Source organism: Lonchura striata, chromosome 1 (assembly GCF_046129695.1).
Source record: "Lonchura striata isolate bLonStr1 chromosome 1, bLonStr1.mat, whole genome shotgun sequence".
NCBI lineage: Eukaryota > Metazoa > Chordata > Aves > Passeriformes > Estrildidae > Lonchura > Lonchura striata.
The window spans coordinates 128,535,031-128,554,816 of record NC_134603.1 but is presented as its reverse complement, the minus strand read 5'-3'; the positions used below and the strand labels follow the sequence as shown (position 1 = coordinate 128,554,816).

General features: G+C 33.4%; 1 protein-coding gene across 7 annotated transcripts in view; it reads right to left on the bottom strand.

Annotated features, from left to right (window-relative positions):
• The window catches only part of DGKB (diacylglycerol kinase beta), a 339,840-nt gene that overhangs the window by 221,812 nt on the left and 98,242 nt on the right, over nt 1–19,786 (bottom strand). For 5 of the 7 annotated variants that reach the window (XM_021538316.3, XM_021538315.3, XM_021538320.3 and 2 more), the window contains 5 exons: nt 17,667–17,784; nt 14,887–14,975; nt 14,690–14,806; nt 10,497–10,595; nt 2,949–2,981 (listed from right to left, as the gene is read on the bottom strand). In XM_021538316.3, the coding sequence (XP_021393991.1) occupies nt 2,949–2,981; nt 10,497–10,595; nt 14,690–14,806; nt 14,887–14,975; nt 17,667–17,784 (456 nt within the window). The remainder of the gene's footprint in view (nt 1–2,948; nt 2,982–10,496; nt 10,596–14,689; nt 14,807–14,886; nt 14,976–17,666; nt 17,785–19,786) is intronic. The other 2 variants (XM_021538318.3, XM_021538322.3) reach the window with 1 other exon arrangement.

Below are 19,786 nucleotides of genomic sequence, written 5' to 3'. Positions count from 1 at the left end.
CAGCATGTCCTTATAGGTTGTCAAAATTCCACCATAAATTAAGACAGCAGATATTTATCAAACAGAATCAGTGTCTCCAATCCCAACTGCACCCCAGCTGCTTTCCTCACTTCACAAGTACAAGGAGGTTTTAAACTAGTCAAGGGAATGGGCTGGCACAAAGCTGCTGCACTAGAAAAGGGGCACGAAGGACATTGTTGCATCCCCTGCAACTCCATCCAGTAATAAGTTCATTAACTGTTACCATTTACTTTCCATACCAGACCAAACCCATCTCTGTGCTACCTCCCATAAAGCTTTGGGGATCATAGTAGCAATTAATCCATTAAACTCTTTCAGGAGCAGTTTTTACTTGTAAGAAGCACTGACACAGATTCTGTCAGGAAGGGAGTAACTCCCAGCTTAATACAGCTCCTTCTAACACAAATGTGGACCCTGACTGTTTTCATATCATCTTCAGTTCCTTTAAGTGAGACTGATAGAGTCTCAGTCTAGATCTGATGCAAAGAGTGGTCCAGATCATCCTAAGCTATTTCGGGGTAGCCAAGTACTTGGGGGAACTTCGACAGTCTGACCACATTTTGTTTAAAAGAATGGAAAAACATATGCCACTGAGAAAAAAAAAAACAATCAGACAATACAAAACAAAACAGGGAAATCTACAAAACTATCTGTATGCAGTGAGATTCCTAAGAGGTTAGTTAACAGAGCTCTTGGATGCTTTGAGTAATTTGGTTGGTGCAAGATGAGATCCAAGACTCTAGACTGGTATCACTGCTTTAAAGGGAAAAAAGCAGAAACAATTAGAGCTATTCACCTTGTCCTTAACCTTAGAAACAAAAACACTGTATGTATCATTGCATGAGAAATCACCAGCACTGCACTTACTTATTTGATGATTTTTTCAGAAAATAAAACCAGGATGAGACACTCAATGTGAATAAAATTTCTGAATTAACAGAAAACATTTTGCACAGTGGATTGGTTAGTCCTAAGGACAGCAAGTAAGATACTTACATATGAAGGAAGCTTAAAACTTTGTTACAAATTTCAGAAGACGCTTTGAGGTTTTAAACAACTTTGTGAACAATTATCCTTAAAACTCACTACCTTTTATAAAAAGAAAGTATACCCTGTTAAATAGGATTTTACATTCTAGCCAAATCTGGCTCATGAATACTGCAACATCTTCAAAAATCAAATCAGATTTTTGAAGTAAAGAAAAAGCCAGTAAAAATTGTGATTTCTAACAAAAATCAGAGATGGAGAGCAAATTTGAAAAAGTCTAAGAAAATCTCGAGATAAAGGAAACATTTGTTACAATTCAAATAAAAATTTAGCCAAAAGTAATAGACTCAGCACAATGAATTTGTGCATTTAGAGGTTAAAAAAATGTTCAAAAGAGGCCTACTTTATAAAGTGTGGCACTAAAAATCTTCTTGCATTTATCATGCTACAATTTGGCAGAAAAGTATTTATACACTGCTGAGACCTATGCCCAAACCCACTGTCATAAATGACTCAAGCAAAATGCATTAAAAATTACCCAGAGCAAAGTTTTGGATATTGGGGTGATACAAATAGCAGCATGATATACAAACAGCAGTACAGTTGGCCTTAGTCCTATGACTATGGCATTACCATTCCTTCACCAGTTTGTATTTCCTATCCCATAAGCAAAACAATTGCTTGATTCACAAAGACAATACGATATTAGGTCATGTATCTCAGGTAACATAAAGGAAAAAAGAATATTCATTATACAGAAATGTCTAGAGTGTTAATAATATGATCAAAGATGGATACCCGACCTCATTAACACTGAAACTCTGCTTTCTTCACTGATGATTTTTGAAGTACAAATAAAGTATTTCATATCATCCATCTTATATGATACGACAATACGACACCATGTTTATCAACAGTGCTCTCTAAAACCTTTCTGAAGAAGCTGAAAAAAGATACTAGATTTCCTAGAGTTATATATCCTATAATTTTTAGATATGTGTCACACTAGTGAGGATTTGACTTAATTTGTATGACATAATGTGATGAATTGTACAGTAATTGTAATTAATAAATCTGTTAATGGGACAAAAAAATATTTACCAATTCATTGATTTTTTTTTTTTAATATTCTTGTGCAGACCCTTTCTTTTAGATATGAAATATCAGTTGTGCCTGACATAGAGTATCTTTGTTTTGGAAACTAAAACATTATTAAGATATCAGAGTGTCAAGAAGTAAACAATTTAATTTCTAAAGTAGAGAAAAACAGAAGAAGGTAAGAATGGATAACAGTTTAAAAAATTTGAAAGTTAAGAAAAATTTAACACACATTGAAAAAATGGTTTTATAAAATGCAAAAAATTATCTTTCAATTTAAGAACTATTTCTGTAATTGTTGTGCTATTTTTAATATCTTGCTAAATAAAGCACACAAAATGATCCAATGTATCTGTGAACCATTTTGTTTAGTGAACATGCATGGGGTTGACAAAGATACTGAGCACAGCAATTTAAACACTTTTGTACATTTTGATGGCTCAAAGGATGAAGCTTTTTGTTCTTTTGGTATGTGCCAGTGTACATACCTTCCAAAATAGTATTTACCACAATAAAATTTTTTTCCACCCCTTTTTGCTCTTCTCATGTCTTATTTTCCCCCTTGAAGTCCCACTTTGAAGTCAATATTCATTAGCTGGAGCATCTACCATCCAGGACTGCTCCAGAGAGACCACTGCCAAGTGAGATCTACTCAACTGCATCTATTCCATATTCCATATCAGAAAATAATTGACTAATAAGACAGGACTTTCCAAATAATAACCCAGAATATCATCTCTAGATTTTTGCTTCAGCCCCAAAATGCACTTTATAGCAGAAAAATGTACAATAATCATTAACTGTTAGTACTCGAGCATTCGTGGATGCTTCTCACTACGCACCTCAGGGAGCAAACCTCCTAAAGTGGGAAGCGTCTGTTGGAAAAAGAGAATGTTAGGCTGCAGCACCAAACAGCTGGGATGGCAAAGGGCATGGACTGGGTGTTCACAAGGAATGGTACCTTGCAGCAGTCGCACTTAACAACATACACAGTATTTTGTTACACTATTGCACCAAGTGGACTTTACTGATGTTTTGGCTGTTGTATTACATAATGTACACTCTCGAAAGTATGTGTGGGATCATTTTAACACCACCTAACAAGCATAGCAAACCTGAGGACTTCATTCTTTTGAATAGCAAAAAGAGATACTTGATACTTGATAAGCTATTTTGATTTTATCTTCCAAGTCTTTGAATTCTCATCCAAATCAAAGAATCTTGTTTAAAAAGCCTTCTTCTAATTGTATAGCTACAATTAACAAGCTATACAAAGCTATATTACTCAAAGCTGCTTATATTCTTTCTTTATATAGAGGTAGAATCTTTTCCTTTACGCAAAACACATTTAGAAATACCATTCTCCATCATAGCTGTTATGGTGAAAACAGATGAATAGTTACTAAAGGCTCACTAAAGAACTGCCTCTTTATAATTTAACTGCTGACACAGAAACCAGGACAAATACAGCAACAACTGTTTTTTATCACCTTGCCTTTTAGTTAATAACTGCAAATTTATTTTTTCTGGATTATTTCCTACACAAGATTATTTAATTCAATGTATTTCATAACATGAATCAACAATTTACTTATACATTATATAGGATTGCAAATTCATTAATAAAAAGTTAATACCATTATACAGTTTGACAGGTGACAGCTTAAAACCTGAGATTACTTCTGTATGGTAATTTCTTCTTTTATTATATATATTTTTAAATGAAACATATAACCTATTTGGGTATGGAGTTGCATAATGAGAGAAGTATAGTTTTAGGTTATTGTGCATAAACTAAAATAGCTTTAAAAAGTTTAAAAAAATCTTATTGTAGACCTCCAAAACTTCACAGAGGATTAGACGGAATGCACACAATACCACATACAGATATTCTCAAATGTTTGCAAGATGAAATTTAAATATGCGACTTGAATACCAAACTGGTACTTTGGGATACTTTTTAAGGAACTTGAAGGAAGGTTGTTCTATGATTCCTTAGAACTATTTTGCTTAATGACATGGGAATCTTTAAGGATATAATAATTATATTAATAGATTATTAATAATATTAGGTACTCCTAGACTATAATTTTGTAAACCTACATGGCATTCAAGACCCTGCTTACGAAGCTCCCATTCCAAGAAATTTCTTTCCATAATGATACAATAACAAAAGAAAGTTGAAATTCAGAAATCCTGAAAACTAAAAGAAAAACCACATCACCACTATGCCAAAGCTATGGCATGCAATCTATCTGTAGTATCTATTAGAGATCACATCCAAGTAACAGTGATTCAGATGACCTAAAATATTTTGAAAATTCATTTTATAAATTCTCCACATTTCCAGCTCTGAGTGCATGCTAATCAAAAGAGCCTATATTAGAACACCACATCATGCTGTCTTGAAAGCTCATAGAGTTGTAGCACAATACCCAGCTCTAAATCCCTAGACAGTCACTAGAAGTCATCCTGTCGACAAGATTATTAACCAATTCTCAGCAAAAATACCATCCAGTGAGCTGCACATGCCCATACTATAAAGGAAAGTTAAGGCTTCTAATTAATTTGAGAGCTGTTTTAAGAAAAGCAGTTGCAGCTCAAGGGGGAAAAAAAAAGGCAAAAAATCACATTACACCATTGAGAAAGAAGCATTTTGTCACTCATAATACTGGTAGCGAAAATACATGCAACAAGACAAGGCTGAAATGGAGAACATATGTTTAAGAATAACTTCTAAAATTGCTGATTGTTCCTTCTTTTGAACAAGGAATCACTATATGGTAACTTTATAAATATACTTGTGCTCCTTTTTTAGTTTGTCTAAATAACAAGGTAAAGAATTACAAACCAAAACACAATCAAGGCCCTCATTTAGCATGTTGGCCTTAGTTCATTCAGTTTTCTGTAGATAACTTGCCTTACATCTTGTACCCATTCAATACATACATCAGTATATGGTCCAAGACTTTCCACTGGATTTGCAACTCCTGCTTGGGTTATAGAAGCTGATTATATATACTGTCCAAGAAAGACTAAAGTGTTGGAAAAGAATTTTGAAAATAAAATCATATTAAACTCCAGTGGGAGAGGATATAAGGAATAAACTTAGAAACAGACAGTAGTGATGAGCTGTGGGCAGGCAACTAGATATAACTTAAAATGATTTAATGGCTGCCATTTCAGTTTATCAGCATCTTATTATTTTAACATTGAACTGTGTTTGTCGAACAGCTAATTAGCTAGGAAGATACATTTTCCTCCAGGGCAATTATTAATTTCCTTCTGACTTCAAAGAAATGAAAAAGCTCTTAGCGTAGATAAGGACACCATTATACTTAGTCTTATTTAGATTCTCAGAGAACTGAAGCTGCAATATGAAACACAATAGGGAAGCAAAAGAGTGTTTTGTTTTGTTTTTTGAATCTCTTTCAGCTGCTATGTCATTACTTAATATTCAACAACCAGATCTAAATTCAACTCCCCCTCTCCAAGCATATATATTAAAATAACTTTTTTATAGTATCTTTGTTCAGAAACTCATGATAAGGCTAGTACTCAACTTCAAAGGATTGAGTTGCTCATAAATGCTTACATACTGCACTGATTTTCCGTGCTCTATGTTAAGCATGGATTCAACTGAGCTAAAACTGATCTCTATAAAAACAGAAGAATCATTTTAGGATTAATAACTGGAAAGGGGATTAAGAAAGCTCATTCTTCAACCAGGCACTGCTAATTCCCTTTCTCTCTCTCTCTCTACAACTCTGCTTTTCTATATGAATAACGCCTACATACCTCACAGGAAAACAGTATTAGCAAAACATATCATCAGACATAGAAAAAATATCTATTGAACCATGTTGCAATTATAATATAGCCAATAGCTATTCTATCTGGTCTAAATATTAATAGTGAAAGAAAATTCTTAAACAGTATTTTCAACTTTAATTTTGTATTATTTTTTGTCAGAATGTCAATACACCTGCCATATTTACACAAAAGTTTGAAGCTATAGGTCATAATGCATATTGAATAAGTTGAATAAGGCACATTTCCTATCTCAGACGTGTAATCTCCTGTGTATATTGTTATACATGCCTAAATATAACTAGTCATAAACAGATTTGTAAGATTTTGGAATATTTGTCGTTTTGTACAACAAAATACCACAGGAATCAGATCTATCTGTTTCCTCCTCCCAACTGTATAGCCATCTATATTTTAAAACGAGAGGTCAAGTGAATTTGACTTATGAAAGTATTTTATATTAGTGTCTATAAAGAGATGCATATTATGTTGTATAAAAATTCTACGTATTTTATATATACCAGTTTAGATCTGTATATATAGTCCACATTTATATAAATTTTATCTTTGCTTAGATGACTTTGTCCTAATATACTGTAACAGCTTCACTGCCCAAAACAAAAGTCAAATTCATTAACAAGAGAAAAGAAACAAAATGGAAACTGTTTCAAGCTTTTTATCATGATGACCCATTTTTCACAAAATGCAAAACAATGAAGTTGGATATCAAAACACAAAGAAATATACCCAGTTTTAAGTTTTATTATTTTCACTCTTTACAATCAATATCATACCAGAGCCTCCACCTTTGAAATAAGCTGGTTACTATGTGGACAGTGATACTTGTCATATAATGCTCACATTGTAAGCAGGGTGCCTTATGTTTTACAATTTATTCCTCAATTCTATTTTTATTCCAGAATTAAAAGTTTTAATTATAATTTCAAAAATTAATGCTAGAAATTAAGTGAAAAAATTCAGTGAAAAACTCATACATACAACAGGAGAATCAAAATCATCATGCATTATGAAATAAATACACATTATTATTTATTAAATAGTAATCTTTTATTGGTTGGTTTGTCACTATCCAGGGCTGCATATACTTTCGTGGGTAATTGAAAATCTAATTACTTTTCTACAGACATAAATAAAAATTAGAACATCCTATACTTCATCATTAAATGGGGCAAAGTAAAGGAAGGCATGAAATGAAGACAAAATGTATGCTAGCATTTTCCCTTTCTGCCTTATAAAGGAAAAGGGTGAGGGAAACTCTCTTATAAGCAGAGACCAATCTTGCTTTCTTCACTACTCACTCATCTCATTCCAGTACCCAGTTTTAAACCTGGTTATGATCTAATTCCATACTCCTGGTAGGCTGGGATTCAATTGAGTTAAAGATTTTTAAACTCACTGCCAGTCAACCTTATCATGAACTTTCATTATGTGCATGTAATTAATTGGGTCCAATGAACAATATCAGTACTGAGTTATAGACTTTTTCCCCCCCACCATATAATTAGAATATAATTACCCACAGGATATCAGAATGATGCAAAACCTTTCCTCTAAATGTGCCCTCATTAGGAAACAAGTCTCAATGTACATTTATTCAATCAGTATGAATTAATTAAAATGTTACTGAAATAAAAGAGAGTAACATTAAAGTGTATCTGACATCTATTAAAAGACTATCACTTGAGATCTGCACACCGTTTATAACAAAACTCATTTAACTTGAATAAAAAACTTCACCATACAACAAGCCTTATACACAGTAAACAGAAAAGTAAAAAGGACTAAAGTTGACAGACTACATTTCATTAAAATATTTTAAATTGATGCAGTGAGATATGAAAAATCTTTACAAGACACTGAATCTAGACAGGTGTGATGTTTTCATGATGTACACAGTATCAACTACATGAGTTTCCCCATCTTTTTTTCTTCAGCTGACAATGTAGCTTATCATATTTAAGAATAAAATTTGAAAAGCTCTATTTTTGTGCAGTTTTTTAACATGGGAGGACCCTTATTTAACTTATACCAGCCATCTAACTTTTACATGACAAGGCATTTTGGTTCTCTCTTGCCACTAGGAGTCACTCAGCTGAGACCATTTTGTAGCAGTCGTATAATACATGGTGCTGTCAAATGCAATGTGTGAAAAACTCCTTTAAATATGTAGAAATTGTTGAGGCTGGACTTCACAAGAACTGAAGAAATGAGACATGAGAAATGCTGGATGAAAAAGGAAAAAATATGAATGTCCCTAGCTCTGCAAAAAGAAAAGATGAGAACGGATTTAGTCCATACCGTTGAAGGAAAACTTAAGAGAAGGCATCTTGTTCTGAGATTAATTCTGCAGTTTTCTGAAAGAAATCTTCCAAAGTTACAGGTGGAAAGGAGGACCAACATTTTTAGGAGATCAAAGATACAATATTTTTCATCTTGCTATTTTCCTTATATTCTGTGAGAGAAGAAAATACATTCTTCTCTGACACCTCAAAATGCTCAAGGATATGCCTGGTACACCAAGCATTATGGTAATCTGCTTTTATATACCTTCCACAAATAGACAGCATTGCAATAATATTAATGCTCAGCTGATCATTGAAAAGTTAAATGTGTGACCTGGGTGAAGGACCACTCCACTGTCATAGTTGTATGTCTGAACACATATTTTTTATTAACAGACACACTTCCTATTGCATGGTTAGATGGTTTCCACAAGAATATATTCACTGGTTTTGCTGTCCCTAATGAGAATGCTGCTCTCATGTGCACTGAAGTATTATGTTTCTCAAAAGGAATCCCCATAACAGGAAATGGGAGACACTAATTAAAAAATTACTAACACAAATCATACGTACACTATAACCAATCACTTTCAGAAGAAATTTCTATTAGTTAGGTCAGTGAGACAGTATTTGTAACATAACTAAACCCAAGACTTCAGTGAATTTTTGAAAGAAACTACTAGATGAAAAAATATACTACAAAATTATAAAGTCCCCATTCAATCACAGTAAAATATATTTTCTATTCTGAATAATATAAATTGTGCTGAAATACATGTCTTGTGCTGCATTGTTAGTAACATGATTCCAAAACAGGAAAACATATTTACTTCTGCTTATGCCTTGAAAATTTGGAGATAAAGCTATTCAAAGGTGATTTGACTCTAGAGTGGTTCTACATATCCTCTAAACAGCTCAATTCCAATTGTGGAATAAAAATCTTAATTCCTCTATCCCTCTTCCTCTCCTGAAAAGAAAATGTAGTTATGCCAATATAACCGAAGATAAATTTTCATGCTGAAGGTTCATTCTGTTAATACCAAGGGCAAATGACAAATAACATTAATTTGAAAACAACAGCCCAATAACAGAATCATAATTTCCAGATGCAAACTTCCAAAGTATGATCTCAAATCCTGAAAATCAAATAAGGTAATACGGAATATAATCATTCAACAAACTTAAAATAGTATTTTAAAACTATCAATCAGAACATGTCCAGATACTACCAAAATACCATAGAGACACATTTTTCTGACTTAAAAAATATTTAAAATACTTCATAAATATTAAAGGCAGGTTTCCATTGGATTGTTTCATTGAGAGCAATGGAATAATACCACTTTACACAGGTAGAGGGCCAAAGTCTAACATCTGTACCTTAACAGATTTATAAACAAACAGCCAAAAGGATTCATTAGAAAACAAGTAATTTACAATAGACACAATTATTACTCCTAATGATCAGCAACTGGTTTAAGATAAGGATGTATATTTTCTTTTTTGCCTCCTCTCACTAAATTACACTTTCTTAAGTTCAAGCATTTTTTACACTTATTATGAAATATATTTAAAGAGGACCACTCATCTGTTCTCTTATGAATATGATGATGCTATGACTTTCATCAGCATAAAATATCCAATTTAATATGTGAAAACATAAGTTAATTCTCAAGCTCTTTTTTAATGATAAAATGGTCAGCTCTTTTCTATACAACCTACACATAGCATGCATTTTTATTTTCATTGAATTGAGTTATTGTTTTTGTGGACAGAGAAATTTACTGTCCACGACTGCAGAATAAAATATACTATAATGTTGATGCATAGCTTACTGCAAGACCAGTGTCATCATTCCAGGTAACCTCCGGCTTAGATCAGAGACCTCAGCATTGCAGATATACAATATGCATCCCAAGCAAAAACTGCCCATAAGAATAACTTCATTATTCTGGGAAGCTGGATCTATAAAAGATGTAAAATGTAGAAGTGTTCTGCCTATACAGTTTCTGGTAAGTACAATCTGAATAAGTGATAAAACCTGAGTCAGCTTCAGTTATAATATGCCCTACACAAGGTTCATTCTCACATGAAGGAAAATGCAATATAAAGAGGGTAAAACACATGCCTATAAACTCATGAGCCAGGATTTCACATTGTGTTTAAGGTTCACATAGTCCCGTGTATTTAACAAATATCTGGAAGCCAGCCCCAGTAGCATTTTAATGTTGCATTTGAGAGAGGATTACGTCTGAAATTAACATACAAACAACTCACCAACACTACTGGGCAGATTGATGTGGGTGGTAAAATATGGTCCTTCAAAGGTCCACAGTCACATTCAGGTTTCAGATGTGAAGCACACTTGTTATGCAACTATATAAAGTCAGAAAATGAAGATTCAACTTAGACACTTTTCTATTATAGCATAAGAAAATGACCATCCTAGAATGGGGTGAGTTTCATTAACCTTATTATTACTGAAGTGCTGGAAGGAAAACAAACCCACTGCAGTAGAAAGCTCCCTAGGATGGACAAAACTACTATACTTGTATTAAGTGAAGAATAATGGATTAAAGTATTTTTCAGTTTGGAAATTGCATTTGTGGAACAGCACATAAAATACGATCATTGCACAGCAATACATAAACATTGGGATACTGCTACTGGTGACCAAAAGCTTCATTTCAGGAGAGAGCTTGCATTGAGCCAGAACTTCTACTATTAGTGAGTAATTCAAGGCAGCTTTGGGCACTATTGGTGTAACTCTGCTTCCTTCCTGAAACTGATAGCCACTACAGATTCAAATATAGAAGAAGAACACTGGAATATCCTATGTTAAGCTTTATTGGGTAAATTTTGGCCTTGACAGAATCAGCTTTCAGGCTTCCACTGACTGCTGAGGAACGGGAACTACTCTCCTTTTTCAAATTTATGCTTAGAATTCATCCAGTTTTTTGGAAAGCAATGACAATAATTCTACTCCAAAAACATGAAAAGAATATCCTCAGGAAGAGCATTGGCTGACCTCTATTTTGTTACAGAGTTTGAATGGACAAATGTGCATATAACAGGAACATAAAACAGTAACAAGTAATGATAAATGATGAAATATTTTGCATTAGCCATCAAAAGTTCCTGTTCATAATTTAGAATTTTACTCAATTCAAATGACTCTAAATATTCAGCCACACATTACAAAGGCACAGTTGTGTGCTTGGATCACACAAAGCATTCACATTTAACTAGTATACTTCACAATATCACTAGAGATAGAATAAAAAAATCCATATTGTAAAATTTTGTGGAAGTTTACTTTTTCTGGACTTAATGATCATAAAGGTCTTCTCCAAATTAAATTATTCTGCATTTTTGTCTCTATATGGATTCAATAAAATGCATTAAGGTGTTCAGATAGCATCCATTTCCCTTAGAGATGGACATTTTTGAAAAGATGTGTATATTCACAGAAAAGAAAAATAATCAGGCTAATAAATATCAGGAGTTTTGAGGTAAAAAATCTTATTAACAAGTGATTTATCTAGCATAACAGGTAGCATGTAGTATTAGTTCAACAGGTTCAAAAGCTGTTACAAAACCTGTAGTTCAGTGTCTGCATCTGTAAATCACATTTTTCCAGTGACTGACTCATTTTTCCCTTAAATGGTTTAAGTAATATGAACTCTATCAAAATTACAATAAAATTGTACCAATTGCTGATGTATATAGACTTTATTGGTAATATGGTCTTCATAAAATTTCTGGTACAGTTAATTTTGACATGACATTTCTGAATTTTGAACTGAATGGAACCTAATATTAGCCTTGTCCATATTCATTTATACTGCAAAGTTACCTTTTTAGGCAGTTTCTTAGCAACAGAAAATAAAAGACTAAAGAGTTTTGATTTACTCTAAGTATCAAAGCCTTATTGTGAGGGTATTTTGGTAGTCCTGTAATCTAAATCATTTGTCATGTTAATTCTCTGCCTCAGTGGTAAGGCTACTTGTACCATAATTAATGCACACCAGGCCATGTTACATCAAATAAAAGTATCTTCACACATTCAGTGGTAATTAGCAGCTTTGCTACTCAGTGGCATGCAAACTTATCTATTAAAAAATAGCTTAATCTTCTTATTAGTCTCTGCTGATCTCTGACAACAGAATTGGCACATGGCAAATAACAAAAGGTAGAAGAAATGTAGCTTTAATGAAAATAACACTTTGACTCACAGAAATAAACTAATATGCTTGCCTCTCAAAGAAAAACTGTATTTTGGTAGGTTTTTATTACATTTCCCCAAAATTCCCTTATCCTGAACCTATCTCTTATAGAATATTACCTCCTTCACAAACCTGCAAAGAAGGAAAAAGTGTATTTGCTGGAGAGAAGATGAGGCAAAAAAAACTGACATCACCATGGTGGAGAACTACAAATTATATGGAAAAAAGATCATGGATTTGGCTGAGAATACAGGATAACAAGCCTCCTTAATGAAAAATACCTCTAAATTTTGGGACTTGAGTCAATTATTTGACATCAGAAGTGACTTTATTAAGTTGTAAGGAAATATATATATATATTTAAAAAGCATGGAAGAGGCTCAGAATTAGTTCCATAATAAAGAGCATCCCCTTCGATTGTAAGCTGTAAATGTGCAGTACGACTTGAAAAACACATGAAGGATGTGATCATTATATAACCTTAGAATATCCATTCAAAAATCATGCATGTGTTAGAAATTCTAAATACTTTTTCTGTAATAAAGGTGTTACTATTAGAAAATGAAGTTATTACAATAGAATATATCAAATGAAGAGAATTGCAAGTGAATAGGAGTTTGAAATATAATTTGTAGTATTTAAATATACTAATTGTTTACTTGTGTCTAATTCACATCTGAATCTATAAAAACAAATAAAAATATTATTAAATTTATTTGAAAATACAAACTACTTTTAAAAAAGCCTTTAAATTAGTGATGGAAATAAATTGAAAAATTGTAAACCTTAGTGCCAATATTTTCAATTTTAGCCGTCAAAAAATACACATCCATTTTTAATTGGAACCTTGACAGTTATTTAGGCATTTAAATAAGCACACAAGGACCTGAGATATTTTCAAAAGAATTTAGCATTTTTCTTTAGAGTGATTTCAATCATAAATAATTCCTAAGTACGCCTTCAGTGAATAACAGTTCTTATGAAAATCCTCTGAATCTTTATGTACAACTTCAAGGAGTAAAAGACCTTTACAAATCTGATCCAGATCCACATGAAATAATGGGAAAAAAAATTCTACTGAAGAAAGATGAAACTTGCAACTTCCTTTGACTTTAGAAGTCAACATATGTTACATAATATATATTTCTTGAATGATATACACATATTAAACAGATATAAATACTTCTATATCTACAGCAGAACACCCTTATTTTTCTTGCTAAACATGTATAGCCATTCCCTAAGTTTAATTATCTACATGTGAAACATTTTGGATTGGGTGTTTTACTCTTTACATAAATTATCCAAATTCTGACAGCAATCTGGACTACATATTTGCTTTCTTCTAAAATATTGTTTTTTAAGTAATCATAACAGCTTATCACTGAAAGCATCCTGGATCTATTTGCTTTGATGATGTTTCATATTTTGTATTCTTGTGTTAAGAAAATATGTCATAAAACATCCAAACTTGTACGTTTAAAACAAACATTCACTAATGCCCCAGTCTCATATTATTATTTAAAGCACTGAACAAACAACTGCTGTTCCGTAACAATAATAATAATGATATCAGCAAAACCATCAAATACACACCAAGAAGGCTGAAATCTCTCCCCATTTAGATTTAAATCCTGCCCTGGCTAGAAACAGAAATACTGGCATTGCTCCTTCTAGCATGAAGATCTCACTTATAAGGGCAGTGTCCCCTGAATGTCATTAGTTCCAGCTACTGGTTCCTGCTGAATAAGGAGCACACAAAAGTTGTATATATTTGACTTGGTGCACAGATTACTTGTCTCTGCTATTATTCCCAGACTCTTGGAATCACTGTATCCTACCAGATGTCCTCAAATTCATTTGCCTGTCAGTATATCACCAATTAGACCTAATGTCACAGTGACCTTGATTTTTCCTGGTACTGAAAACTTTCTTAATCTTTCTGTACTGTAGATTGGGAATTCTGCTCTTAAGTGGCACATGGTATTTTCATATGGATATTGTCATGAAGCAAATTTGCTTCATGACATATTGAAATAAGCATTTCATGACATGGAATAAGCATATTTGCTTGCCACAATTAAGAAGTCCTAAGAATACTTTGCATATACTGTTCTTTAAACACACACTAGTCATGGCTGATGACTAAACTGAATGAGACATTCCAGATTATAAGGCTAGAGAAAGACATTCAATGATTTTTATCTCTCAAACTTGAGAAAGGTTTTACTGTAGTATACTCACTGTAATCTGACACCAAACACAGTGAAGTCCAGTCAAGCCTTGGTAACACTTTATAGTTTTGTGACACTTATCACATTTTGTTGGACAGTTTCCTTCTACCCAAAAATGGTGCATTACCTGCAAAAGAAAAATGTGGATATACACAGAGTTACTAAATTAACAGGTACATGGCAAAGCTAATGCTACCCCAAACTTACATCAGTATTCTTTTTAGACTTCACATATGTTTTGATGCAAGATGCAGGAGCTCTGGAGACACAGCGTTCATGGACTGTATACTTGCAAACTGAAAAAAGAAAGACATTATTAGATGTTGCAGCAATGGTGTTTCTCACTACATTTCTGTGAAACAGATAACATTACCAGCATGTCATTTCTAAGTAATCAATCCAATCAGTCAATGAAAACTCAAACAAGACTGCTTTTTCCATGGAATACAAAAGGCCAATTAGAACAGGAAATATTATGCAAGTGAGAAATCCAAGAATGCACTATCATTGCATAACAGGAAATGCTTAATTAAATCAGCCCTTACTAAATTTTTTCACAATAATTCCCAAATGACAAAAATATTAAAGACAAATTGGTGATTGCCAAGTGGTTTGTGTTGCTTGCTAGTAGGAAGAAACACGTATTTTACGAACTATAGGCATGAGAGCAGCTGGCAACCACAAAAATAAAAGCTAATGAATTCACGTTGTTCCTACCATTGATTTATAAATCAGAAATGGCAGATTAGTCCATTTTTTAACAGCAATTGTTTTCATGCATTCCATGTAAGCACCCTAACTTTGACTCCTGTTTTACAAAATACCAACTCCTGAGAAGATTTTTTTTTCCCCTAAGCCCTCCAACACCAGTTTTAGGTAACTGCTATTTCTGACCAGGACTGTAAAGATCATGCTAGCTGCATTTGGAAAACATACAATGCAGGGTACAATGCAAAGCTCTCCTGACTTCAGTGACACAACTGTGCCAAGATGAGGAAATAATGCTACAGCTTATGCCTGCATTCAATAGAGTCAACTATTAAAAACTGAGAATGAATTTCTCCCTGCATGGTATATGTCTCAGGCTTTTGACCTCGAGAGCAATTAAGCACAAAGTACTTCTAAACACCTTGCTTGCACCTATTACACAAACCCAGTGGGAGGCGCAGCCATTAATCAGACAAACTGCAGGGAGTAACATTGTTGATTGGACCATGGAGGGATGGTGAGGACCCCTGTGGTTCCCCCTTTTTTTTTTTCCTCCCACACAATCTAAAATGCAAATAATGAAATCTATAGCAGCAATGCTTTGAAAATAAACTGGAGAAAAAGCTTAGCAAAATAAGGAAATAGTGGAATAGTTTTGCAAGTAGACTCATGCCTCTTGCTGCATGAAGTAATTGAAAGGAGCATGTTCTTCAGATACTCTGAGACCATTGTTCTTACAAAATAAATGCCTAGCACAATAATAAATACATTCTCAAAAGACACACTGCAGCATAAAAAAATTACAGGTCTTGCAAGGCTGGTCTTTTGGGACAGTTTATATAACTGGTCTACCCATTTATGGTAACTACTGAAGGTGATCTACATTATTTTCTCAATAGAACTGTCTTTCCAACATATATGGGTCTTAGTTTTTCACAATATCAGTCTGACAAAAAAGAACATTAAAGTATTTTATGTATATATTCCAGCTACTGTCATCAGCATTTAATAATCTCAAGTTGCGCAATTTCTATTTGTTTGAATTTTAATAAATGTATCTTTCCCATTTCATATTATGGTGAATGAAACTACATGATGTGAAAATGTATACAAGGATTTACATGTGAACTATATTTCAGAGAAGTCTGTGGCCCCCAGAGGAGAGAAATGGTCAATTCAAACCCCTCACTCATTCACGACTAATCTCAAATCAAATCAATAGAGCAGTAAAGGCAGAAAGGTTCTCATCAGCTGTAAGGGGCTATCTTTCATACCAAAACTGGTGAAAATCAGTTGCAGTAAGAAACCGATTATTTTACCAAAAAGAAAAATGAAAGGTGACTTGGTAACCTCATGAGAAGAATACAGTTAGGTATTGAAGTTCTCATTAATCTAATGGAGCAGGGCATAGCATGAACCAATTATTGGAATCATCCGTAAGACATACTCAATTCAGAAAATAGGTCTTACCAAAAGATTAATCATTGGAACACATCACAAAAAAAAGATATGGATCTTCCATTTCTGGAAACTTTCAGATGGAGATAAGGTATCTTTCAGCAAGCCTTGGTTTCTCAAGAGAAATATTATGAGGTGGTCAAATACAGATTACTAGGAAATGCATAGCTATAGCTCAAGGAATTAAAGGGTAGTAATTGCATCTAATAGCTTAATAAAGGTCAAATTAGATACAGTAGCTTTTCTGTGCTCCTCTTCTTAAAATATATAATCAGATAATACATGGATTGAGATTTATGACTAAAAAATAAGTAACTATACAAAGCTTTAGAACTGTTGCAGAAGTTTGATTTCTGGGAAACTGGGATTTTCACCTTCATAATTAACAAAAACAATTCTGTAAAAAATTTGAATCAAAAAACATGGGACTTTGTCAAGTTGATACCTTTTGTACAAAAACTAGTAAAAACAAAATGGGAGCAACAAAAGTATAAATTTAAAACCTAGGTTTGATACTCTCTAATAAAAAATAAAAAAGCAATAGCAGTAAAGAAAAAAAGAGCAATAGACTCCAAAGGGAACTAACAGTGATAACCCTTTGAAAGTAGAAAACTCCCTCAAACAACACATTTTAAAGCCAAATCTCCTGAAAAATTAAAAAAAAGAACCATGGGCACTCAAGCAGAGAAGAGGAGGAGGACACACTACTGTGGTGGCAATGGTTTTGTAAGGGGAAGCTATTAGTTCTTTGTTATGCACCAAGAACAACATTTCTAGTAACAGACATGTAAGCAAATGGACCCTGAAATGCTCATACTCACAAGAACAGCAGAGACCTTGCTTGCCTACTCCGATCAGCATGTTCAAACAAAGATTACAGTAGGCAGGCTTGTTGAAATGTTTCAATCTCCATACATGCTGCCCATCATCTTTCACATTCTGCAGAGCACATAAGAGAAACAGATTTCACTTAATAAAATAAACAGTGAAATATATAAGTGCCAATAAAAATTGGTGATTGACTCAAGAACGTAAAAGACAAGCTGTTACTTCATTTAAGACTCGGCACCAGATCACAGCACAATCATTCTAAATACACAGGCAATGATACAATAAAAAAATTCTTCAGAAGCTCATGGACATCCACATGTTTCAAAAACAACTCAGAAAAAGCCAAAAGGCTGCTGTCACCACTGCAACACAATGATATCAATGTAACAAGTCTGACATTAAATTACAACTGGTATTATTTTTTTTCTCGAGAATTATCCTAAAAATAATAGTGCTGCAGGTCAGAAGATAAAACTCCCCAAAACAAACAATAGCAAGGGTTTTCTAAAACCACACAAATATCCTTAATGACTGTCAGAACTAGTTACATATATCACATAGGTTAAACAGGAAAACCAACCACACCACAACAACTATTCCCAGCTTTAAATTAAGTTAATCTATACTGCCAATTATCTATCAAAACCCATGTATTTAAGGATGAGATTTATATCTTAGACCTCTTCTCCAAAAATGGAATTCTTATGCTTAAGGCAAATTTTTTCAGTTAGCTGTTGCACTATACTCAAATTGTTCATGAATAAATTGATCAACTCACTGGCACTTACTACTTAGGGGCCCACTGTAATTTACGTGAATCTCTAAAATTTTATCAAGTCACTAATTTTTACAAAACTAAGCTTTCTGTTGGATGATTCTCCTCTTCCTTCTTAATGGAATCCTTCTGAGGCCTCTCTGTTTTTTGAAGGCTAAAAAAAATGATGTGCAATTGGTACAGATGCTAAATTCTCTAAATTCCTGGCTTCTTGGCAATACCAGCCATGAGGCTTTTTCCTTTCTAAAATCATCAGAGGTTTTTATTTTAAAAAAACTAGATGAACCTTCTTTAAAAAAACCTAATTTCTCTTTTACGAAATATAACGTCCAATGGAACACAGACAGTTAATGTCCATCAGCTGCTGCCTTGTGATTGCTGAAACTCTGTTGTCTTCTTGGTCACGTTACTGCCAAAAAGAAATTGCCATATAGCTAAAGCAAGTCACACCAATCTCTGTTTCTCAGAAACCACATCAACAGCTGGTTCTTATCCAGTTTCTGATTTCTCACATCAAACTACTATTACTTATCATCATGTATACACAATATTCCTGAATATATTTTCAATAATATGATGGTTTTCACTGATAAGAACAGTCAATGTACATTGGTGAACATAAATTTTAATAAAAATTTAGTTTTGTCCTATATTAGCATATACTGTATAAGTTATGTCCTTAAGAATCTATTGCTCTGTTCTAGAATTAGAAGTCGATACAAGTCAAATACCATGAAGACTTCATCATCCTTGTGAGCAAAAAAGAAAAATCCTAAAGCAAAATCATCACTGTAAGAAATTAAGAATGTTTGGCTCAAAGCTAGGTCTAAGCCAGAACACAACTTTGAAAATTTCCTACAAGTCATCTATAAGCTGAAGTCCGCTAAAATATATTTTTTTTCTCTAGTATATCAGGATCAGAGCATAAGTAGTACCAGCAGGAGTTCAAATGCCATCTCTGACAGCTGGGCAATGTCAGGGTCCCCTTTCTGCAGCAAAAGCACAGCAGATGCCTAATGTGGGATTCTCAGACTGGCAAAGAGTGTGGAAGTTTTCCAATTTCCCCTGAAGAAGCAGAAATAGATTCTGCAGCTGTGAAGCACTAGAAGCCTGTCAAGCTCCTTCATGACTGGCAGCTGAAGAGGATGTATTCCATTAAAGAGAGCATTCTAACTTCTATTTTTCTTCCATATTCCACACGTTTTTGAAGTATTGTTAAACAACAATATAATATGTGAATTTCAAGCCTTCTGAAAGTAGGCAATTATTCATTAGATAACCAAAGACCATGTAAATCCTTTTGAGAAAAATACAGCAAACAATGTCCTCTTCAAT